Source organism: Natator depressus, chromosome 1 (assembly GCF_965152275.1).
Source record: "Natator depressus isolate rNatDep1 chromosome 1, rNatDep2.hap1, whole genome shotgun sequence".
Classification (NCBI taxonomy): Eukaryota; Metazoa; Chordata; order Testudines; family Cheloniidae; genus Natator; species Natator depressus.
Window position 1 is genome coordinate 235,792,761 of NC_134234.1, and position 25,823 is coordinate 235,818,583.

General features: G+C 40.4%; 1 protein-coding gene across 6 annotated transcripts in view; it reads left to right on the forward strand.

The window, feature by feature from the left end:
• Nucleotides 1–25,823, forward strand: part of EPS8 (EGFR pathway substrate 8, signaling adaptor) — a 199,289-nt gene that overhangs the window by 170,937 nt on the left and 2,529 nt on the right. For all 6 annotated transcript variants that reach the window (XM_074938382.1, XM_074938416.1, XM_074938391.1 and 3 more), the window contains 3 exons: nucleotides 13,431–13,662; nucleotides 17,852–18,032; nucleotides 18,703–18,832. In XM_074938382.1, coding sequence (XP_074794483.1) covers nucleotides 13,431–13,662; nucleotides 17,852–18,032; nucleotides 18,703–18,832 — 543 coding nt within the window. The remainder of the gene's footprint in view (nucleotides 1–13,430; nucleotides 13,663–17,851; nucleotides 18,033–18,702; nucleotides 18,833–25,823) is intronic.

The following is a 25,823-nucleotide window of genomic DNA, read 5'->3' on the forward strand; positions in this document are numbered from 1 at the left end:
TAAGGCCCCATTGAGACTGTCAGACTCATTTTTTCTTATGATTTTTCTACAGAAGTAACCCCTCTCTTGGGGAGGTGAATAGCTAGGGCAGGGGTTGGTAACCTATCAAAGAGGAGGAGCCATTTTTTGGTTTTTGTCTTTGACCAAAATATTTTGAGAGCTGCATCACATGCAAAGCTACTTGTAGAGTTAGAATTTATCAACTAATAATTGAACATATTAAAAAAACGAGGAGTCCTTGTGGCACCTTAGAGACTAACAAATTTATTTGGGCATAAGCTTTCATGGGCTAGAACCCACTTCATCAGATGCCCATGAAAGCTTATGCCGAAATAAATTTTAGTCTCTAAGGTGCTGCAAGGACTCCTCATTGTTTTTGCTGATACAGACTAACACGGCTACCACTCTGAAACATGAACATATTAAAGTTATTACTACTGACCAATACTTTTAATGTGACTTCTGCCGTTTGAATTTGAATATAAACACATTGGTTCCCGGCTAATGGGAGCTGCGGGGGTGGTGCTTGCGGGCGCAGACAGCGCACAGAGACCCGCTGCCTCCTTCCCCCCAAGGGGCACGCAGAGACGTGCCAGCAGCCAGCCGCTTCCGGGAGCAGCGTGGGGCCAAAGCCCTGCTGCGCCGACGGCTGGGAGCCGCCTGTGGTAAGCGCCTCCCGGCCAGAACCTGCACTTTGCACCCCCTCAAAAAACAGCTGCCCTCAAGGGGGCAGCCAAAAAGCTGCATGCGTCTCCGGAGCCACAGGTTGCCCACCCCTGAGCGAGGGCATTAATTATTGCACTTAATTACTTGAATATATGCAAGAGAGCCTTTTGCGTATTTGCAGCTTTGTTTGCTCTGCTGTTGACCTTTGTCGGTACTCACTGAATTAGATTTTGGGTTGAACTCTGAAACCTCTTAATGGGCTGGTCCAAGATAGTTACCTGATAGTGAGTCCTTTGTGCCTTTGGAGATGGTGGTCAGTACAGCAGACTTACAAAATAGACGAGCCACTAGCCCAGTCTTCCTCCACAGTCCAAGGGCTGTGGAATGCTCTCCCCTCTGGTCTAGGATAATCTGTGGAATTTCAAATTACTAAACAAAGACATTCAAAATACTAAAATACTAACATTTTCTTTTAGAACTTCAGTATGGCACACTGGTGCTTGTGTATGAGTTTTATGCTAATGTGACTTCCTTGTTGTCGTAGCCTCTTACGATTTTAGCTGTTTAATCTGCCTTTGTCACTGTAGAGCAGCAAAGATATTTTGACTGATGTCAGATAAACAATACATTATGCATATTAATAATTTGCCAAGCAATCTAGTCATTTCCCTTCTTTTAGTAATAACATTTCCAGTGGAAATAGAGTAGATACAATAATTGTGCATTTTATTATTTTTTCAAAAAGTAAAATTGAGAGATGTGACTTAAAAGATGTGTGACATGATAGATACGGCCCTGTGAGGCAGAGGAGTATTATACCCATTTTATAGATGAGCTCAGGCACAGAGGGCAAATTTCCACTCTTTTGTTTTCAAAATTTGAGACTCAATGAGATTTAGGCTCCTCAGCCACTTGTGAAAATAGGAATTAGGGACCTTTTGAATATTTTATGTAAAGGCGCTTAAATGACTTGACAAATGTCACCGAGGAATTTGGTGAAAGAACTGGGAATTGAACTTTTACATCCTGATTTCCAGCCCCCTGCCTTAACCCCAAGGCCACTCATCTGCTTTTTTAACCCTTTGCAAGTCTGAGCTGTGCTGAATGACAGAGGTACCTAGATAGTTATATGCAAATATTTGCTATCCATATTTTTACAGATGGTTAGAGATTACTCTAATCCAATAAACAATTGAATGTAGAGCTATATGTATAACACATTTTTCGCTTTACTGGCAATTCCAAATAACTGTGGGGATGGGGAAAATTGTTTTGGGTCTAACGAAAACCAGTGTGTGTTTTAAATTTTCAGCTAGGTTTTTTTTTAAAACGATCATTTCTGGTTGAACAAAATGTTTCATTAGATTTTGAGAGTTTAATATTTTTAATAAATTTACATTAAATTTTCAAATAAATAGTCATTTTGAACCAAAAAACAAATATATTTCCTTTAGAAAATAATGTTTTTTTCATTTTGACTGTTTTGGAAATTTTTTTACATGAACAATTGTCAAAATGGATACAATTCACAAAATGTTTCATAGAGTCATAGAAGTATAGGACTTGAAGAGACCTCAGTAGATCATCTATTCCAGCCCCTTTCACTCTGTGCAGGACTATGTAATAACTAGACCATTCCTGATAGGTGTTTGTCTAACCTGTTCTTAAAAGCCTCCAATGATGGAGATTCCACAGCCTCCCTAGGCAATTTATTCCAGTGCTTAACTACCCTGACAATTGGGAAGTTTTTCCTAATGTCCAACCTACACCACCCTTGCTTCAATTTCAGCCCATTGCTTCTTGTCGTGTCCTCAGAGGTTAATGAGAACAATTTTTCACCCTCTTCCTTTTAACAAATTTTTATGTACTTGAAAACTGTTATGTCTCAGTCATCTCTTCTCCAGACTAAACAAACCCATTTTTTTCAGTCTTTCCTCATAGGTCATGTTTTCTAGACCTTTAATCATTTTTGTTCCTCTCTTCTGGACTTTTTCTAATTTCTCAACATCTTTCCTGAAATGCGGTACCAGGGAGTGGACACAATACTCCAGCTGAAACCTTATCAATGTGGAGTAGAGCAGGAAAATTACTTGTCTTGCTTGTAACACTCCTGCTAATACATCCCAGAATGGCGTTCACTGTTTTTGCAACAGTGTTATTACACTGTTGACTCATATTTAGCTTGTGATTCACTATAGCCCACAGATCTCTTTCGGCAGTACTCCTTCCTAGGCAGTCATTTCCCATTTGTATGTGTGTAATTGATTGTTCCTTCCTAAATGAAGTACTTTGCATTTGTTCTTATGGAATTTCATCCTATTTACTTCAGGCCATTTCTCCAGTTTGTCCAGAGCATTTTGAATTTTAATCCTGTCCTCCAAAGCACTTGCAACCAGCTCCCAGCTTGGTATTGTCCGCAAACTTTTATGAGTGTATTCTCTTTGCCATTATCTAAATCGTTGATGAAGATATTGAGCAGAACTGGACCAGGACCAATCCCTGCAGGACCGCACTTGATATGCCTTTCCAGCCCCTGTTTCAGTATTACTGAATCTTCATTCCCCTCTCCCCCCTCCCCCCCCCAAAAAAAGTTTCAGCCAAAAAATGTGCCCAGCTCTAACTGATTGTGCAGTACAGCTGAACTCAGAAATCCACTGGGATTCCTCAAGGGCTGTTGTTAGATATGGTGTTGTTTAATATCTTGATAAATGACCTAGAATAAAGCAACGATAAAATTTACTAAAGGTACATGTGTAGGATCAGTGGTTGACACTGGAAATATCCCCAGGATCTTCAAGGAATTTAATGTTGACAATTACACATTTTATGACGTTTGCAAATCCGAAGAATTACAAAGCGCTTATCAGACTTTTAGTCAGCTAGAAATCAGTTAGAATATGCTGTATATTGGGTAGATGCTTTCACTTCTCCAATATTGCAGCTATTACTCCTGGGGGAATTCTGTGCCAAAAAATTCTGTGGACAATATTTTAAAATTCTGCATATATTATTTGTCAAAACAACACTATATAATCACACCAGTTTGAATTATTTTGGTAATTTATTTCAAGATACATGTGAACAAGTATATCTGTAACAATACAGACAGCAAAAAAGATTCAGGAAATGTTTTGTCAAATAGATTCCTTACTAGGCATATTAATACAGAATTTTGAGTAATAATTTATTTAAACTACAATACAGAAACATTTTCCGCACCCCTCAGAAGCAGTGCAAAGGCTTGGGGGAGTCAGGGGTAACAGAGGACCTGAGGTAGAGGGAAGTAATTGCTGGGTAGGAACCTGGGAGTGAACTTGGAGGGTTGTTGGGTGTGGGTAGAAGCATGGAACAGGTTTTTTGTGGGGGGAGGGATTGTTAAGGAGTTGGGGACCACCCCATGCAGACCCTGGCTGACCCCTAGCTTCTCCCATTCAGTCAGGCACATCTGCCCCATCCGCATGTCCCTGCACCCCCTCTCTACCCCTTTCCCCAAGTGTCCCTGAACCCACACTCAGCCAACCCCTGCCCTCATGCACCTCCCGCCCCATCCCCATGTGTCCCAGCCACCCTTACCCCCAAGTGGCCCTGCACCCCCACTCCCATTCAGCCCCCCACACCAGCCCCTCTGAACCCCACTCTATGTAACCCTCCAGCACCCCATGTGCCTCACTTTGTTCCATCCCCATATCCCATGCCTCCTCACCTGACCCCGTGGGCAGGGTGCTATGAGGAATGAAGCCTCTCTTCCTTACTATCAGCTGCCGACTGCTCTGGCCAATGAGCTGACTGCCCTCAGTTCTGGCACCATGGCAGCCCTTGGTGGGCTAAAAGCATAACTGCAGCATCTCTCCAGCAGAGTGTATTTTCTGCGGGGGAAAAAATGCGGGGGACAGGAATTCTATGCATGCGCAGTGATGCAGAATTCCCCCCCTGGAGTAAACCATAACAAAGTTGGGCTTGGTCAGTATTAAAAGGGAGATCTCCAAAAGAAAATTCAAGTGCTGTAGGAGTGGTTGAGCTTATTAGGAATTTATCATGATTATAGAGCTAGCTGCACCTCTCCCCCTCTTTTGGTCTCTGACAGCACACACTCAGATGCTAGGCCTCATGCTCCTACCTGTCTTAGGGTGGAATTTCACAATTACACCATTCTTAGACTGGGCTCTGGGCTACAGTACCCTATATGTCAACCATCATTACCCAGCAGGTCCAGCTGGGCTTGGTCACCTGCACTTCAGGAGCTAGTGACCAAACATTCTTCTTAAAATTAGTGTTTAATTAGCAAAAAGAACAAAGCATTAGAGAATTCTGTCTCTTCCCTTGCCATTCCTTTTTCACCCCTCAGTACTGCTCTCTAACTATTGGAATCCTGTGCAAAACAGCAGTATGTCTGACTTGGCCTATATATTGAGACACAATCCTGGCCACTAGTTTCAAGATCTAAACACCCGTGCACATATACAAACACCCTGGTGTGGTGGAAATAAAATGCTGCCTGCCAGGGATTGATCACACCTGCTTGGGTTTAGATGGTCCCTCAATGAACTTTATCTGCCTTAGGGCAAGTCCACGCTACGGGGGAAAGTTGATCTAAACTATGCAATTTGAGTTACGTTAGTAGCGTAACTGAATTCGACGTAGCTTAGATCTACTTACTGTGGGGTCCACACTATGCTATGTTGATGGGATACGGGAGAGTGATCCACGGTCAATTTAGCGGGTCTTCACTGGACCCACTAAATCGACCCCCGGTGGATTGATTGCCGCAGCGTCGATCCACCGGTAAGTGGAGACAAGCCCTTAGTTTTATTTTAGCTGGCAGATATAGTCATGCTACCAAACCTTTTGGCTTTATAAACTGGTAAGTTGGATTCCATTTTAACAATTCTGGTTAAATCGCCTCAAATATTCTAGTTTCAGCAAGAGCAAATGTTAATGTCCTTTTTTTCTATTCCGAACCCCCTAACACACATTTAAACCATTTGAATCTGAGATGATTAGGCTGATTAACACTCAGAAGCTTACACTACAATACTGCAATGATGCACAGTATCTCCCTGATCTCACCTGAAGGGTTTTTTAACCATGAAGTGTAGATGCTATTTGTATCTATTCAAAGGTACCTTTTAAAGCAAACTGGTTACTTACTAAAGTGTCATTCATTTTTCTAGTGTTTTTCGTAATGACCTCCTAAAGAAAATGTTACATGTTAAATTCTTACCAGTCATTCTGAGGATCCTTACAAGAGAAGGCAAACCTTTTACCAAAGAACCTACCTTTTTGTTTGCTTTGGCGTGTGAGCACCGAGGTAGAGTTCTATTCTCCTCCTTTAGGACAAACGTCCTTTACGTTCCTTGGAATCTTGTCCATGAAGCCTTTCTTTCAAGTCTTTTTTTTGTTTAGCTATTGGCTTAAAATATTTCTCTGTGACTTCCCCCTGACACTGAGCATTTGTGCCCAAAATTCATGTCTGTTGCCAGCTGCTCTAGATACCAATGTACTTGTATATTGCCAACTGTTAACTTCCCTGTTGATTGTGAAGTGCACTGTAACAAAGGGGAACACACGCCAGGTGCTCATTTGGTAGTGGCCAAAGAGATGTTGTCATTTTGAATTGAGCCAGTACCCCTTTATATTATTCCTTAATAAAAAATGCTGTTCTATTAAATTTGTTGTCAGAACATGAGTTATTAGTGATTGAGAAGATGTCACTTTTCTGTCTGAGTCAGTTCTGATCCAGTTTTGCATTATGCTTTAAGGGGACACTTAGCAGATAGAAGTGCTATTGTTTGGATGTCCTGATATGTAAATATGTCCTGATTACTGAGAGTGGTTCAAATTTCCCATTTAGTACTTTTTTCAAGAAATGGGGAATTAATCTTGACAATCCTAGCCAATACCAACCAACCTAAATTCTCGCTCTAGGTCTGGCTGTCTGAATTGTTCTTCACTTCCTGCCCTAAACAGTTATGTATTGCTGCTATGCACTGTTACACTGCTGCTGTGTTTCATCTCAGAGGTGGTTAGTAGTCTGAGAGTGCAAAGTGATTTAATTTTGTATGTGTGTATATAGATGTATATTTTTAAATCACATATGGGGAGAAGGAGAGAGAGTGTGTGTATTTGGACAGTAAGTCCTCTCAATAAAGCACTTATGGATCCCCCGGGACAGTATATGTACATGCACAAGATTTTTATCACAAACTGTTTCTCCCTAAAACACAACATTTCGCTGAGTATATTTTTCTCTGACTGCACTGACAGAATGCAGCTATCTGCATCCAGGTGGGTGCGCTGCCATCCAGTTTGCAGTTGTCTTTGCCTTTTCTGGTTTTTCTCTTGACTCTTACAAGGCCTTATCGACAGTTTCTCTGCTCTGAAAGTACTATCTGTTTCTTTATAATTTAATGTATCAGCTTGCACTAAACAGGGCTCCCACTTTGACAGCTTGTTTTCTGCCTCAGTTGGCTCTTTCAGATGCAATGTTGGCATTGCTTCTCTTCAGCTGCTTATGCTGGCACAAAGGTATCACCATTCTGTGCCCTCTGTCACTGTGTTTGAGAGGAGTCTGATTCTGTCCCACGGCCAATACTCTTCTTTGATAGCCTGATTTTCTATTTATTATTCTTTTATAATGTATTAATTTGCATTGCATTGTGGTGGCCCCTGGATGCCCCAGTCACAGGGCTGGTCTATGTACAATTTTTGTACCCCTTAAATTATATTGGTTTGAGGTTAAAGTGATACGACCCCCCGATAGTGTGAACAAAGTTATACTAGTATATAGATGTTAAACTCTAACCTATACTGGTATAGTCTACGTGGGGAAATTTACCAGCATAACTACACCTTTATATTGATACCACTTAACTCCACATGTAGACTCTCTTATTCCGGAATAAGGGTGCCCACATGGGGAGTCATACCAGTATAAGTTATGGTGGTGTAATCGTATTAGTATAGTTATGCTGGTAAATTTCCAAGTGTAGACAATACCTTACTCCCGTAAATGTAGAGGAATACGTTTTATCGGTATTATATTAGCACCTTTCTACTGATATCGCTGAATCGACATTAGAGATGTATACTGTTTTAATTATTTAGAAAAATCACACCTATCGTCAAAATAGTTTTAAGTCAGTACAAAAACTATGGGTAGACCAGGCCAGTGGCCGAGGCCACACTGTGTTAGGTGCTGTACACCCACATAACAAAAATATAGGTCTGACCCATGGAGCGTATCTTTTCGGGGGGAGGGAAGGGGATTTTGAAAAGGACATGTCATCAGAATCCCGACTACCTAGAATTATCATTAGTCAGTGATGCCAATTTTAAACTAAGGCTTCAGATGAAGCTTCATTACATGTTTCTGAAAACAAAGGGCAAGAGATGAAGTTTCTTTGTAAAGTTTTATGATGTGAGTGCAAATTAACCTGACGCTTTGTTATAACGTAGGAATGTATAGCATGATTACCTCTTAAATTGAACTGCTTTGGGTGTATTATAGGCATGTAAACTTATGTATGTTGTAATAAGACATAGTGTTGAGGTTCTTTTATAGTACACAAAAACAAGGAAACACAAAGGACAAAGTGTGTAATTATCTCTGAGGCTTACTAAAAGGATACTGGAAGAAAGCAATGTGCAACATAAAACAAAGGAAAAGTTATTCTTAGTTCAATGTTTTGGCCTGCTATATGTGAAATGCGTTTTGGAACATTTCCAAAAAAGTGTAACTAATGTTAAAGCTAAATTCTGGTCTTGATTTTAAGCCTGGATCCTGCTATTTCAACGGGAGACATTTGCAAGTATTATAAAGAGGAATTTGGCCTTAAGTCAATATTAAGTGTGTGTGTACAAACATACACACTAATAAATTGCAGTATCTCAGTTATCTGGAGAAATGGCTATATTTCCTTTTTTTTTTTTTTTTTTTCCTTGTCTGACAATGCAGCCGCAGTGACATGAGTTGTGTTAACACTTCATCTTACACGGAGAACATATTTAGGAAGATTAGTTACTTGAATAACTGACCAGTATAAGTGATAAAGTATTATAAATAGAGACGGAAGGGTGTTTCTTAGTGCAATGTGTAGGTCCACAAGGACTTGTATTTCTGTTGACTTTTTAGACTGAAGTTAAGTGTTTGGGGAGGTGAGCTTGTACATAAACTTGGCTATATATATGTCATGGTTTGAACATGATATATATTCTGTTTTGTTGATGAACATGGCCAAAATATACATAGAAAATATGATGCTTTCATATTTGGTGTTCTGGCAGTGATCAAGAAGTGGAGTTGGGATCTTCATTGCTTATATAAATAAGTTATTGTACTGGAAAATGTGTCTGAGGAAAGATTAGAACAAATGGTGCTGAACCAAGATTCTTGACAAAGTAGTCTGCAGCATGATGAGGCCTTTTTGAGACCTTTCCTTTAATGTAAAATACAAAGTTTTCCTGAAGTAAACTAATTCAGTACTAACAAGCTTTTCTGAAATACATGGGGCCAGATCTTCAGTGTATGCAAACTAATGGAGATCTATCCGTCTGTATCAGTGGAGGATCTGGCTCATGATTCTCTGGAAAACTAGGGTTTGAGCCAGCAAAGTGCTAAGCATTCTGGCCATGATCCAGCAAAGTACTTATGCATGTGGTTTATTTTAACTATTTGAATAGTCCCATTGACCCCAGTTTCTAAGTTACACATCCTTTTCAAATGTATCCCTTTTTAAAAAGCCCTGGCAGGTCTGATGCAATACCCAAATGGTTTAACTAAGAATGAATATGAAAATGAATAATAGTCCACTGTTCAAAATTAGTAAGTATTCCCTAGATGTAATTTCTGAATCTTTGTCTATTTCAGTTTAGGTTTCTTACCACCTGTTTTAATGTCTGTTTGTTTGGATGTGAAGTGTGAAAATATATGTTAGATGAGTACTAGTCACCATACATTTGGTTTCATATATGTATGTTAGGTGACCAATTTTTCACCTGCAATTCTAAAGAAAAAAATAAGAAAGATAGCTGTTAAAGTTAGTGGGACTGGTATGCAGTCATTGGTATCAAAAGCTAATTAATGCCACTAATGTCTTTTTTAAAATTGCTAATGTGGTTGAAGTTCCAATATTGTGCTAACAATCTCATGTGATGTAATTTACTCCATTTTCCTCACAGCAATTACTGGGAGAGCTTTCAGAGGTAACACAAATTGCTATTATATGTTACTGATTTTCTAAAATGTCTCTTTGTAGGCTGAATCTTTTGGGTTGCATTGTTTCAAAAATTCAGTAGTGCATACTTGTTTCTTTCATAGTGATAAATGAAGATTAACCTGATGAATGAGTTGAAGAGGTCTTCAAAATACTTCAATTTTTTTTTTTAATTGCGTAAACTCAGTTTCAGTACACAATTGGCTTTAGCACATGATTGCACAAATTTTGGAGTATGTTTTATGTAGTTCCACTTATAAATGTAGAACTTGAATGGTTTCCCCTGTTGGATTATGTTTTCTTTCCAAATATGAAACTGATAGTTGATCTCTTCTATGGGCATAGCACTTGTGGGATGGCTCGTTTGACAATGAAATTGTCCAGGGATGTCAAATAAGAGTTATATCTGGTATTTAGTAATCCTGCATTGAGGTTTGATTGTGGTGGTGATGAAAGTTGATGTTTTGCTTTTTAGTGAACCATTCAGTCTCATCAAACCAGTAATGCTTTTCCCCCCTGTGTTAAAAGAAAATATGAATCACATTGTGGGGATAGCAGTTTGGCATTTTTAAATCTGTGAGCGTAATTTAATTATTTTTGAATTTCATTAAAACATTTTACACCGATACTTATAAAGTTCTTAAACAAATTCATTAACTCATCTGTTGATGTATTAATATGCCACCTCATGTTTCCCTTAAAGAATAGCTTTCTGGGGTATACATTATTCTGTTTGTTCTTTCATATTCGTATTCCACTTTTGTGGTGGTTGTTATATTTTTAAAGGCAATTATTGGCATCACCTCCAAATGCTATAGCACAATTAATGTCAAGCATATGATTCCTGTAAGCTTCCCACATTGGATTACACAAACCAAACAAAAAATAATTGTAAGGTAATATATTAACCAATAAAATTGCATGAAACAAAGTAAAAATCTTTTATGGGGAACATATTTAGGAAGATCTGTTAATTTAATAACTGACCGCTATAAATAATGCAACAGAGAAATAGAGGAGCATTTCTCAGTTTAATCTATTAGCTTTGAAACCAATAGGACAGATTCTGAGCTGTTGTAAATCAGCATAACTCTGCTGGAGCTAAACCAATTTTCACTCTCTCCAGATCTGGGTCTGTACATTTTTGGGTTAAATTTCTCCATTTTGGCATTCACGCATAGGGGCAGCTGGTTAAAATGAATGAAAAGTCGAATGTTCAAATATTGTTAAGGCACTGATGTGTGCCAATATTTTAACACATGGTTTCCACAAAGATTTCCCTACTTAATCTGTGATAAACCCACCTGTCTTGGGGGGATGGAGATATGTGTTCCAGGAAGGATTGAGGCCTGGGGAGTTTACTCATTTGTTTTGCCCGCTAAAAATAAAACAACTTCTCATAATGAAGAAAGAAGTCTTCGCTACTTTATATTAAGATATACCACTAGAAATGTCGATACTTTGCTCCTGCAAACTGTTCGGAGTATATTGCTAGCATACTGCATTGTTCAGCTTGTACAATTTGCAGGGGACATGGCAATGTAGATTTTGTATAGGATTGCTACCCATCCGGTTTTCACCCAGGCAGTTGGCGTTTTGGCTTGTGTGGCTGGGTGCCATTTGACAACCCCTGATGTCCAGGTTTTCGTCTGGGTGGGGAGAGGTGGAGCAGGGGGCGGGGCCTTGGGAGAAGAGGCAGAGCAGGAGGGGGGTCTCAGGGGTCCCATTAGAAAGGGGGCAACCCTAATTTTGTATGAGTATCTAAATGTATCTTTCCTGCAAACCCTTTTGGAAAATACTTGCCGTTTAGTATAATCTGATACATTCTAAAAAATAAATTGCTTCTCAAAATTGTTTTTTAGCCAAATAATACATCACAGCTGCAAGAGTTGATGTAGCATATTGTGGGAGGTGGATCAACACAAAGAGGCAGGAAAATAACCGCAACACTTCCCTACAGTTCGATGGCAAAATTATAACAAACACCCACGAAGGCATCACTGTGTTAAAGAAACAGACTTAAATCATAACACAGTTGAAAACACGGTAGAAATGTGGAGTTGTTTAAATACAGATATGAGTTTTTGCCTACACAAGCTAAAGAATGTGTGATGTGAAGCTTTTTTCCTGTGAGTCTCCAGAGAAAACATGTGACGTGCACATTGTTCTGTAGTTAAACTTGTTCAGACTGAGGCAGGCTGAACTGCAAAGTTCAGATCTGGGCCCACGCTTCGTCAAAGTTTAGGGATGTTTAGATGTCTTTCCGAAAGATATTTACTAACCAGAAGTTGTGGGGGTGGATGTACAGCTGCATGACATTTTTCTTCCATAACTTTTTTTCAGTGAAAAAATAGAGCTTCAGTGACACCAAAACATTTTTGCAGATGTGTCAATTTTGCTGAATTGTTTGTTTTGAGGAAAAACACCCCAAAAATCTGAAAAATTGAAATGTTTTGGTTTGACATGTTTGAAATTAAACCTTTTGATTTTTTTATTCAAAACAACTTTTCAGTTCAAAATTTCCTTAAATTTTATTCATAAAAAAACCTACAAAATATTAAAAATGCACAGAATCAAAACAAAAGGTTTCATTTTGAGTTGAGTGAAACTTTTCATTGGACCTAAAACAAAACTTTTTAAAAAAAAACTTCCTGACAATTTCGAAAAATGTAATTTTTGGTTCAGTTGGAAATGACTTCCTCCCCACTCCCCCAGATTGCCAGTGAACCAAAAAATCCACTATTCATCCAGCTCCAGGTAGGTATAGGAATCACTTGGTGAAAGTTATGGCCTATGTTTATGCAGAAGGTCAGACTAGGTAGTCATAATGATCACTGCTAGATGTGGGGTTTTGGCTTGGGCTGCTGCAAACATAGGAGTCAACAGCAAAGTGCAGATTAAAGGCAAACTTTCCCAAGGCTTGGGTATGTTTGGACCTAGGATTTTTGTTTACCTAGCTCTCGTACATATGTTTAATCAGGTAAACTCCAGATATTCATATGTCTAAGAGGCCACTCAAAACCTTCAGATAACAGGAGTTCTGGATTTAAAAAACTAATTTTAGACACATTTTATATTTGGAGGAAAGAAATGAGTTCTGTATAATCAATATTGGGATGACACCATGCCAACTGCCTAAAACGTTCTCTATGGAAGAGTGCATGGCGAGAGAGGCCGTGGACATCTAATGAGACATGGTATATAAAACCATGCAGGCAACTCGAAACAGATGTGGATGGAATCTGCTCATAAGTTTGGCCCTCTTACCCAACTGTGGCACTGGAGAAAGGAGATGTTGGTGATGGTGTTGGGATAATCAGAGTTTATCCTAAATAGTAAGACAGATGGAAAGACGGACAACATTGAGAATATTGATGGCAAAGTAAGTTTTTGGGAAAGTGCAGCTGTATATCTGACAAGTAGCATGCCTTTCTGGGATGAATTGAGATTGCTGACTGCAATGTACCCAGGTGCTTTCCTGCAGAAGGTTTGGCTTTTGAACACTGAGGGATTTTACTGTGCAAAGCTAATTATGTGTTTGTATCTCTTCAGAAACAAAGGATGGATTATGTTCTGAAACAACCCGATCCCAGTCCTGCTGCTCCATCTCCACCTCCGACACCAGCTCCAGTTCCTGTCCCTCTCCCTCCTAGTGCACCAGCACCTATTCCAGTTCCTTTGCCAAAAGCACCAGGAACCATTAGCCGCCAAAGCAGCACCTCTAGTGAGAGCAGTGGTACCATTATGCGCGACAGCCAGAGACACAAACAACTTCCTGTGGATCGTAAGTTTCTTCAAAATGGCCAGAAAAGCTATTTTCCTGCCATTTCCATCCATTGTAACATTTTAAAAATCACACTTTTCATATTGTCATTTGATATCTGGCTTTTACCATAACTTTTTTAAAAAATGATCTTTCCACGTCACCTCGTGCAGTGAACCTGTCGGATAACCCAAGCTAAGCAGGGGTGGGACAGTACCATACTTGAATGAAAGTCGTCTGAGGAAAGTAGCTCAAGTAGTAGCTGCAAGAAGTGGTGATTGGGGATTCTGCCTCCTAATGTGTAGTAGCCTGATGCTTTAATATGATAAGGAGCAGTGGTGGAGATAGTGTCTTTCAGGTGAGGCAAAACTAAGGTCACTTCATATCATTAAAGACCTCATGACATTTATTGCAAAAGGGTGTTAAACTGTCTGTGTGTTACAGGCTACTTCTACGCTTACACATGCAGCTACGTGCCACAGTGAAAGGCAGGCTGCATACACAGTTGTCACTGTGTTGGGGAGCTACACGCTGCAATGAAAGGCTGTGGCAATGGGGAAGGTCTGCAGTAGTAGGCAGGCATTAGGGAAAAGGCCCTGGCACTGAGGAGGCAGTGAGGAAAGGGTCTGGTGGGGGGAGGTGCAGGGAAAGGCTCTGGTAGCACCAGCCTTTCCTCAATGTCTTCCCCTGCCACCTCCCCTCGCCACCAGAGCCTTTCACTGTGGTGGGGAAAGGCTCTGGCAGCAGGGAGGCAGCGGGATACTAAAAATAGCAGCCCAGATGTGAGAAGCACTGCTCGGGTGTGGAGAGAGCCATGTAGGACATGCTCCTCGCCTAAGTCATGTCTCACCGTCTACACTGCTGTTTATACCCAGGCTAGCTGGGTGTGCTGTGTCTGTTCTGTACACGCTGCCGTAAGTGTAGACGTAACGTCAATACTTATATGATGCCCATTTCCGTAGTATCAGAATGTCTCACAATCCTTAGTGTATTTGTCCTCACAACACCCCTGTGAGGTAGGGACGTGCTGTTATCCCCCATTTTACAGCTGGGGAACACAGGGACAGCAAGACTAATTTGCCCATGGTCACACCAGAAGTCTGTGATAGAAACAGGAACTGAACTAGGCTTTCCTAAATTCCAGATTAGCATCCTAACAACTGCACCACCATCCTTCCTCTGTCTAACCTTGCTGTCACAGCCAAATTTCAATTCAGTTAATTATATTATGCCTACATATTGAATATGTTGTTCTTCATATCCTGACCTGAACTGTACAACAGCTATTATCTCCAACCCCAGAGGTAGCTGTATATTAGCGGTAGAAAAATGTGATCCTTATGTGTTATTTTGGGAAAGCCTTTGGAGTCCTTTTTGAATAGAAAACATTATAAAAGTGATTGTGATATATTTGAAATAATAATTTAGTATCAGTCGTGATGTATGTTTGTGTTCAGATATACAGCAGTGGATTCCAGCATGCGGAGTGCCGTGCTAGTATTCTGGGAAAAGTTACCCTTTCCTTTAATGCACATGCTTGCTGCTGTCCTTGTTTTCAGCATTTAGCAAGCACTTAGGGCTCTGTGACAGGAGGCAGAGGCTAAAACTGAAGAACAACAATCAAGGCATTAATTTCTTATACTTCCCTGGCTTGACTGAGAGTACATGGCCTGAAATTATGGCAGTTCTTTAACAAGAGCTCCCTGGTAATCAAGGAAGAGAGAAGGAAAGAGGTTGGCAACTACAAAACTCACCAAAGATGTACATTTACCGATGACCTTTCCAAGACCTCTTTCCCTCTCAGTTCGGACTTTTTCTGTAAGGGTACTTAAGTTACACTAGTTACAACACTGGGTCTGTTTTGAAGAGAAGACCTAAAATTATCAAGGAGGGAACATTTTTCAGAAGTGTCTTAGGCATCGCATGTAGGAGGCTGAACCTCAATGAATCGATAGGATTTAAGCTAGCTCAGTTTTAAAAACGGGACTTAGGTGCCTCAGTCACTTATGTGCTTTTGAAAATGTTACCCAGGGTCTAACCATGTCTCGGGCTAAGGCCCCAGAAAGATCTGCCAAGGCCTTGGCAAGTTTGAGGTTTTGAAAGTTTGCATTACAAAGTAGGATCCATAATCTAACTGAAGACAAGCCTGTAACTGAGTCCCTTAAACATGGCTGAAATTGTAGTGTAGACAGGCCCATAAGTGAACTTCAGTATCTCTACCAACCATTCAAACCCGTATGTCAGGAGATTAGGACCAGGGAACAGTTCACACAGCACTTTATCTAGAACATGACGCTGCATCCACTTGCATGGATGTTCTCTCGAGTTCTGCCCAAAACAGTGTCTTCAATGGCATTTCTAACACACTGCTGCTGTGTCCCTTACTGTGTACCCCTCGAATCAGAAGGGTTTTTATAGTAACATAATTCCAATAATTTAGCAGTTTTACATATGCCTAAAACCAGCACTTTAATAGTGTAGTTTAGAAATCAGACACTCTCTGATTTCTTTCCCCAGAACTGAAGAAGAGCTCGGTGTAGTTTGAAAGCTTGTATCTTCTGCCAGCAGAAGTTGGCCCAATAAAAGATACAACTTCACCTATGTTGTCTCTAGTTTACAAGTAACTGTTACAAGCTGAAAAGATGATATTGAAATAAGATCTTGAGTGATTTGGCTGTTTGTGGATTGACAGCTCTTCCTTTTTTTTTTCCTCTCTGGCATGGCAAAAAATCCTAGCAACATTTCTGGTAAAGTTGTACTAATTAATGCCCATGTTTAGTTCTCTGAGATAGCTCTCCCTTCCATGTTCTGAATAAACACATTTCTGAGTCTGCAGAGCTAAATCAATAAGGCATCTTTCGCTTGACCTGTTGAGACAAACTGTAGTGCACTTTGAATTTAACTTCACTGTGGCCCATTATGTCCTTTCCTTCTGGAACAGACTGACTATTTAAAGAGAAGCTCTAAGAACTAATTTAGCCATTAACTAATGGGGCCAAAAGGATGTGGATACAGTGTCCTGCAGAAATATTACTTCAGCAATGAAAATACCTCAGAGTTAAGCCTTTCTCTGCATTAGCTGTCATTATTGCCACAAGGTAATATTGCACATATACTATGAACTAGATCTACAGTTTCATTTTGGGGACAGTTTGTCAGTTTCTGCATCTATCGGAATAAGTGATTTGTCACTTAAAGGGCAACAGAGATGCTGGCTCATAAACATGAGGCAGGTCTTCAATCCTTAGAGAATAATTGCAATACTTCCTTCCTCTGAGGCTGTGTTCTGAGTTAGTGTTCCCAGCCGAAGCATATAGCCGTCCAGAGATGTACGAATTTCCGTTACAGAACTGACCCAGTGCACATCTGGTTCAGCTAGCTGTACGCTTGAGGCCAATGCTGGAAGCTTCAGAGAAGCAAAATTTTGTTGGGTGGAAATGCTAGAGAATTTGGTAAATATCATGCTAATTTCCAGTGACCCTAAGCACCAGTATCTCAGTAAGATTCACTGAATACCCTTAAAAATTTCAGCAGTGATACCATTTAAAATAAACAAAAACAAACCACTATTTTGCTCTGTCTTATAATTTGTATTTACCTCTTCTCCAAAACACGCATTGAGAAAGTGGATTCAAATAGTGACAGTCACTTGCAGAAGGAATGCAGTGAAGGCTAGGGATGGTCAAAACTTTTCCGTCTGAACTGTGTTTCAACAGAAAAATTGTCGTCTCCCCCCCCCCCCCCCCCCGAAGTGTCTGTTTCACACAGCAAATGTCAATGTTTTGTCAGAAAATTAAATGGCCCCAAACCAAAGTATGTTGATTTGGAAGTGCTGCCATAGTGCCTTATAGGAATTGTTCAGCTACTGCAGGTTCGTGCCCCTTCTCATTTACAGCCTGGGCTCTTACACCTCCCCTGCAGCAGCAAGGTCTCTCCCCCCGGCCCTCTTTTAGGTTTTTGGCTGAAATTTTTGCAGAAAAAATCTATTCTGTGGAAAATTAAACAAAAGTGATTTTTTTTTCATTTTTGTCAAAATTTTCCATGGAGTAGAAAAAAGTATTTTTGACCCTCTCTAGGGAATGCTTTTTTTGTTTTAAAAATGGAGTGTGGTGGTACTAAGAACAAACATGCTTTTTTCCCACAAGCATCTTTTAAAAAGCCTTAAAAATAGATTCCCTGTTGTGTTCATCTTTTTTCTCTCTCTTTTTAGGTAGGAAATCTCAGATGGAGGAGGTACAGGATGAGCTTATTCACAGGCTTACCATTGGCCGGAGTGCTGCCCAGAAAAAGTTCCATGTGCCACGACCAAACGTACCGATAGTTAATATCACTTATGATTCCTCTGCTGAGGATGTGAAAATGTGGTTGGAGTCAAAAGGATTCAGCCCAGTGTAAGTCTGAGGATGAACTTGGGGAAACCCTTATTTCAGAATATAAAGGGAAATAAACTACAATTTTTCAAAAGAGACTAGGATTTTGACTGCCTAACTTGTGGTGTTTTCCAGCAGTCTGGTTTTCAGAAAGTGCTGAGCACTCGCCCTCTGAAAATCCATTCCCCTTTTAATAAGAGGTCTTAAATTAAGCCCCCAAAATATTGAGGCACGCAGAACCACAAGTCACTCTTGAAAATGTTGTCCACATTTACACTGATTCTAACAAAAGGAGATCAGATTGCACCCTGCTGTTGGTGACTGTCTTCCATCCTAGTAACCTGTAAATCTCATCTTCAAAATTAGAAACTAATTTCACCCAAAATGGGCCGAGCACTGCAAGGCGCTGATTTTTTTACTACAGGGTTCCACTTTAATGGGTGGTAAGGACACTCAGCCCCTTGCAAAGTCAAGGAAAATATAAGTGGATTTGACCAGTTTTGAGGTACTAATGTCGAGTACTTCAGCATGTAAAGCTTTTATCTTAATTTAATAATCCTATCTGGGATAATTTGGGGAGAAAATGGCTCATGTTTCTCTCCCAACTGGTGGATTTTTATTTATTTTTTATTTTGCTTCTCACAGAACTATAAAATCTTATGATGTTCACTCTCTGCTCTGCCTTTTTTAGGACTGTCAATAGCCTTGGAGTGCTGACAGGGGCTCAGCTTTTCTCTCTCAATAAGGATGAATTAAAGACTGTTTGTCCTGAAGGGTCTAGAGTCTACAGTCAAATTACTGTACAGAAAGCTGCATTAGAGGTATGTCTAACCTCTCTTCTCAAAATGGTGTATACTAGCTTGTAACCATGAAAAATTCTTAGGTTGGTAGGGTTCCCAGTCTCTAATCATTAGCGGTTAGGATGAGATTTTCAGGGGTCAGATTATCCTACACCTACTGTTAGAGTTCTTATGCCTTCCTCTGGGGCATTTGGATGCTGACCATTACCAGAGGTTAGATGGACCACTGGTCTGATCCAATATGGCAATTCCTATATTCTTCTGACTGTAAAATCAGAGGTGATTCCTCCTCATTTTGTCCTTCTCTCCTGTTCTCTGCTACCTTCCTCTTCCTCTTCTCCCCATCCTCTAGTACAGTGGTTCTCAACCAGAGATATGGGTACACCTATAGGTACACAGAGGTCTTCTGAGTGATACATCAACCCATCTAGATATTTGCCTTGTTTTACAACAGGCTACATTAAAAGCACTAGCAAAGTCAGTACGAACTAAAATTTCATACAATAACTTGGTTATACTGCTCTATATACTATACACTGAAATGTAAGTACAATATTTATACTCCAATTAATTTATTTTATAATTATATGGCAAAAATGATAAAATAAGCAATGTTTCAATAATAGTGTGCTGTGACACTTTGTATTTTTATGTCTGATTTTGTAAGCAAGTAGTTTTTAAGTGAGGTGAAACTTGAGAATATGCAAGACCAATCAGACTCCTGAATGGGGTATAGTAGTCTGGAAAGGTTGAGAGCCACTGCTCGAGCAGGCTGGAGCCATTACAGACTGAAATTCTCCCTTTCTGCACTCTCCCCACCAACTAGTGGGACAGTGTTTGAAAGGACAGACAGACTTGGTGCATTTTGTAGTAATGGTAATGTTTGCTTATAGCCAGCCATTTTGCATAGATAATCAAGAATGTATTCCTTCTTAGAAGGGATCAGTTGAAGATTAAGAAACGTGGTAATGGTGGTGAATAAGGGCTATCAGATCACTGTGGAGAATCATAAGTAATTATTGATTGACATTTGTGTGTGTTTATACACATCCCCTCCCCTCCCTTACTCCCCCATGATTTGTAACTTTATAAAGCTTGACATCTACTACAGCTTTTTGTGATAGAAGACCCCATGAATAAATTTAGATGGGAAATTAGAAGAAGGTTTCTTACCACTAGAGGAGTGAAGTTCTGGAACAGCCTTGCAATAGGAGTAATGGGGGCAAACAACCTAACCAGTTTTAAGATGGAGCTTGATAAATTTATGAGCAGGTTTACATGATGGGGTTGCCTACAGTAGCAGGGGACTGGATTCGATGACCCAGGAGGTCCTTACCAGTCCTGTGTGCTGCGTTCCTGTTTTCGGATGTGCTAAGCATTCCTATCTGTTAGAGTTGTGGGTGCTCAGCACTTTAGAAAATCAAGTCCAGTGACACCTGTTTCCCTTGGATTGGATTGATACCACCAGCTCATTTGGCATAGGAAACCAAACATCCATCGGATAGTAATGACTTCCAATCTCTATCTTCGTCATCTTGTTTGAACTGGTAAACTTGAGGTGAAATGTTCCTTTACCAATCACCAGAGCCATGCATGCCACTACCAATGCTGGCACTGTGGGAGGCAGTCTCAGCAGAGAAGCAAAGAACAGAATGAGCTGTGGAGACCAAATATAAACCTGAAAGCGGTGAACTGTCCAGTTCAGGATTGAGGCAAATTAGCTGGGCAGTATTGGCAAGTAGGCACTGTTGCTACTCTATGTAATTTGTCTTTCACCCTCAATCCAGCACTTGAAAATGACCACAGCCAGAATGACTATATTGGCAGAATGCCTTGCCCGTTACATGTATTATATTTTTGTGTTTTACTTACTTTGCCTATAGCTTCTATACTTTTATTAGAAAATAACAAATCCCCCAATCTGAATCACTTGGATGTATATGGGAGGGAATAAGTTACTTAAAATGAATTATACCCACATTTACTTTTACTGTGCCTTTTTTAATGTCAATATGTTTTGGAAATTATCCTCTAAGGAAACGTACCAAGCTTTAAAATATCATGTTTATTACACAAGATGATTCAGACACTTGGCATATGAATAACACAACTGTAGACATCCACACACCTCACAGTTGTTACAAAGTGGGTACAATACTAGTTTGATGGAGGCAGTCAAGGAAACAGGAGACTTAAACACTGATTGTGAAAGGAATCCCCCTGTTAATAGTTATACTGTCAAAGGGCATAGTGGTGTCCTATAGGGTATTAAATTAACTGTGGGCATGCACTATAAGCAGATGTCGTCTTTGTTGTTGCAAATAGCTAGGAAAATATTCTTGTGTTCAATGGAAGTTAATTTGAAAATTGAACATGTATCAGGTTAGTAGAAGTCTCATTCTCCCTCTGTGTTTTGGGCTTTTTTTGCTCGGCTTTGGTTTCTGTTGTTTCTTCATTCTGTGGGAATTTGAGTGGTCAAGGCTTGTCTATTAAGATTATCTGCAAATGTTAATATGCAGGTATTGGAAGTTTAACAAGGAGGTTGATCTTTTTTGTTGGTTTCTGTAAGTCTTACTTAAAATTCAGTCTCCACTTTATCATTTGACTTTTAACTTATTAAATTAAAAGTAATTTTTTTTAGGGGGGGGGAGATGATGTGATGCTTTAACCCCTCTACTGATGTCTTACTGGGAACATTTGAACACACTGAAGGAGCATGTTTTTTTCTGTGCTTGTCTGTCCTGCCTCCAAGAGCATGTTCTTACGTAAATTGCAGAAAGCAAGTCTGCTTGCAGTTGAATGGCAGTGGCCATTTCTGAAACATTATCTGTACACCAGCTAACAAAAATGAGCTGTTTTGTTCTTAAAAGATAAAGAAATATGTTATCAGTCAAACTGGAAGCAATTCAAATAATAGTTTATAGAGCCATGTAAAATTGTTAAACCAGTGTAACCCATGACATACAGATTATCTAAGCACAATTAACTCTTTTTTATAAATGTCTGACTAGCCATTGGGTTATGAGTTTACCCATACAGATCTAGCTAATATATAGAACAGATGATTAGATTCCATGTACTCTAGGTTTTGCATCCTGTGTCTAATACTTGTGACCTGTGTATCAGAGGAATTGACTGACTCTTAAGTCAGTGCAGGTACAAATAACATCCCATGCTGGACTAAGTCTGGATCCACCCAAACAAATTCTTCTCCACGCTTGTCCTAAGACTGCTCCTTGATCTGTGTCCTTTCTGTGATGCAGGGGCGCTCCCAAATCTGTGCCCCAGATCCAGGGAACCAGCCTTAATCCACCTCTGCATAATGACTAATTCTTCAGTTAAGCAGTGAACTAATGCCTTAAACTTAGGCTACTGTAATTCAGTAGTTGTACCCGCAGGAAAAATAATATGCTAAGTGCAACAATTTAAATGTCTGTCTTGCTTTATCTTCTGCTGAGCTTTTTTTGATCACTCCACCGCTGAGTGAGCTGAAAATCCTTCCTTCTCTCTTTTGAATTAAACCAGAATTCAAACGTGGAAGAGAAAGCAACAGATGTTAGGGCTTTCTGTGACCGCCACATAAACATGGTCTAAAGAGAGTGAAAATCGAGGGGAAGAAGGTGTCTTGGATTATCTTCCCCCTCAGGGGAAATAAATGGTTTCTTACAAAATTTGTTACATTGAATCAACTTTTTACCTATTTGTTTTTAAATAAAAAAAAAAATCTAAAGAATGGAAAGCATAATTGCTGTTCTTGAGCAGCATGCTGTAAAAAGAATGGCTCTCTGCCCCAAGCAAAGTGCCTGGAGTTGTGAGATCTGGGTTTTGTTTGTGGCTTTGCTACAGACTCCTTGAGTGACTTTAGGCAAATCACTTTGAGTTCAACTCTCAGCTGTGCCCGTACAAAACTTAAGCACTGTGGAGAAAGAGGTGCTGATCACAGCTTTCTGCCCAGTGTCAGGGTAACAAATACTTCAAGGGGTCAGTGTGCCTAAATAGAAGAATTAGACACCCCACCATCCTCCCCGAATGGAAAATGATGCCTGATTTTTCTAATCTGCACATCATGTTGCCCAGCAGTTAGCTCATGCAAAATAGTTTATTGGATAATACCCTGTAATCAGTCTAACTTGGCATAAATTGTAAAGAGCTGTAATTAAGAACCAATTGAAGAATTGTTTACCTATCCTTTGCATAAGGAAACTGTTGCTAGCCTCATATGTTCAGACTTCCTATCCGTGATGAGGAAGGTTAAGATTCTCCTAGTTCTTAAGGAGAAAAGGAGGACTTGTGGCACCTTAGAGACTAACAAATTTATTTGAGCATAAGCTTTCGTGAGCTACAGCTCACTTCATCAGATGCAAGGCCTGTCCTGTAATAGGTAACTTCTGGGTACTCTTGTACTCTTATGGAGCAAATGCGGTTGTATCGTAGAGCTTGGCTGTAGACAATGGATCATGTGTTGTGGTCTGGATGAAAGCTGGAGGCATGTAGGTAAGCATAGCAGTCAGTAGGTTTCCGGTATAGGGTGGTGTTTGTGACCATCGCTTATTAGCACCGTAGTGTCCAGGAAGTGGATCTCTTGTGTGGACTGGTCCAGGCTGAGGTTGATGGTGGGATAGAAATTGTTGAAATCATGGTGGAATTCCTCAAGGGCTTTTTTTCCATGGGTCCAGATGATGACGATGTCATCAATGTAGCGCAAGTAGAGAAGGGGCATTAGGGTCTAGGATTCCAGCAGTTGACAAGAACGTGTGAGGAACAGTAGGGGTGTGTTCAACTTTACATTAGGATCCCCTAATGTCTACAGCCAAGCTCTACGATACAACCGCATTTGCTCCAACCCCTCAGACAGAGAGACACACCTACAAGATCTCTATCAAGCATTCTTACAACTATAATACTCACCTGCGGAAGTGAAGAAACAGATTGATAGAGCCAGAAGAGTTCCCAGAAGTCACCTACTACAGGACAGGCCTAACAAAGAAAATAACAGAACGCCACTAGCCGTCACCTTCAGCCCCCAACTAAAACCTCTCCAACGCATCATCAAGGATCTGCAACCTATCCTGAAGGATGAGCTTGGCAATTCTTCAACAAAAAAACTTTAAAAACAGACTCCAACGAGAGACTGCTGAATTGGAATTAATTTGCAAACTGGATACAATTAACTTAGGCTTGAATAAAGACTGGGAGTGGATGTGTCACTACACAAAGTAAAACTATTTCCCCATATTTATGCACATACACCCCCCCACACACTGTTCCTCACACATTCTTGTCAACTGCTGGAAATGGCCCACCTTGATTATCACTACAAAAGCCCCCTCCCACCCCCGCGCTTTCCTGCTGGTAATAGCTCACCTTACCTGATCACTCTTGTTACAGTGTGTATGGTAACACCCATTGTTTCATGTTCTCTGTGTACATAAAATCTCCCCACTGTATTTTCCACTGCATGCATCCGATGAAGTGAGCTGTAGCTCACGAAAGCTTATGCTCAAATAAATTTGTTAGTCTCTAAGATGCCACAAGTATTCTTTTTCTTTTTGCGGATACAGACTAACACGGCTGCTACTCTGAAACTAGTTCTTAAGGTAATTTTGTTACACAGCTAGATAAATAGTGGGTTGGTATCCAACTGTGTAATCTACTAATCTTATTCAAAGTAATATACAGTGTGGAAGTTTCCAATATAATTAGCATGTGTACTTGCATGCTAATGACTTCATTCAAATTACCAAATGGTCTGTACGCAGAAGAGAAAAACAGAGATTTGCTCTAGTTTCTCCAGAAATGTAGAATGGTAAGAACATAATTTTTTAACTTCACCGACATTTCTTTTCAGGCAACATTATTTGGGTTGGTTAGATGACATGGATCAGTCGAAACTGCACTGTCATAAGTGCTAAATCACAGAATCATAGAATATCAGGGTTGGAAGGGACCTCAGGAGGTCATCTAGTCCAACCCCCTGCTCAAAGCAGGACCAATCCCCAATCAAATCATCCCAGCCAAGGCTTTGTCAAGCCTGACCTTAAAAACTTCCAAGCAAGGAGATTCTACCACCTCCCTAGGTAACGCATTCCAGTGTTTCACCACCCTCCTAGTGAAAAAGTTTTTCCTAATATCCAACCTAAACCTCCCCCACTGCAACTTGAGACCATTACTCCTTGTCCTGTCCTCTTCTACCACTGAGAATAGTCTAGAACCATCCTCTCTGGAACCACCTCTCAGGTAGTTGAAAGCAGCTATCAAATCCCCCCTCATTCTTCTCTTCCGCAGACTAAACAATCCCAGTTCCCTCAGCCTCTCCTCATAAGTCATGTGTTCCAGACCCCTAATCATTTTTGTTGCCCTTCGCTGGACTCTCTCCAATTTATCCACATCCTTCTTGTAGTGTGGGGCCCAAAACTGGACACAGTACTCCAGATGAGGCCTCACCAATGTCGAATAGAGGGGAACGATCACGTCCCTCGATCTGCTCGCTATGCCCCTACTTATACATCCCAAAATGCCATTGGCCTTCTTGGCAACAAGGGCACACTGCTGACTCATATCCAGCTTCTCGTCCACTGTAACCCCTAGGTCCTTTTCCGCAGAACTGCTGCCTAGCCATTAGGTCCCTAGTCTGTAGCTGTGCATTGGGTTCTTCCGTCCTAAGTGCAGGACCCTGCACTTATCCTTATTGAACCTCATCAGGTTTCTTTTGGCCCAATCCTCCAATTTGTCTAGGTCCTTCTGTATCCTATCCCTCCCCTCCAGCATATCTACCACTCCTCCCAGTTTAGTATCATCCGCAAATTTGCTGAGAGTGCAATCCACACCATCCTCCAGATCATTTATGAAGATATTGAACAAAACCGGCCCCAGGACCGACCCCTGGGGCACTCCACTTGACACCGGCTGCCAACTAGACATGGAGCCATTGATCACTACCCGTTGAGCCCGACAATCTAGCCAACTTTCTACCCACCTTATAGTACATTCATCCAGCCCATACTTCTTTAAC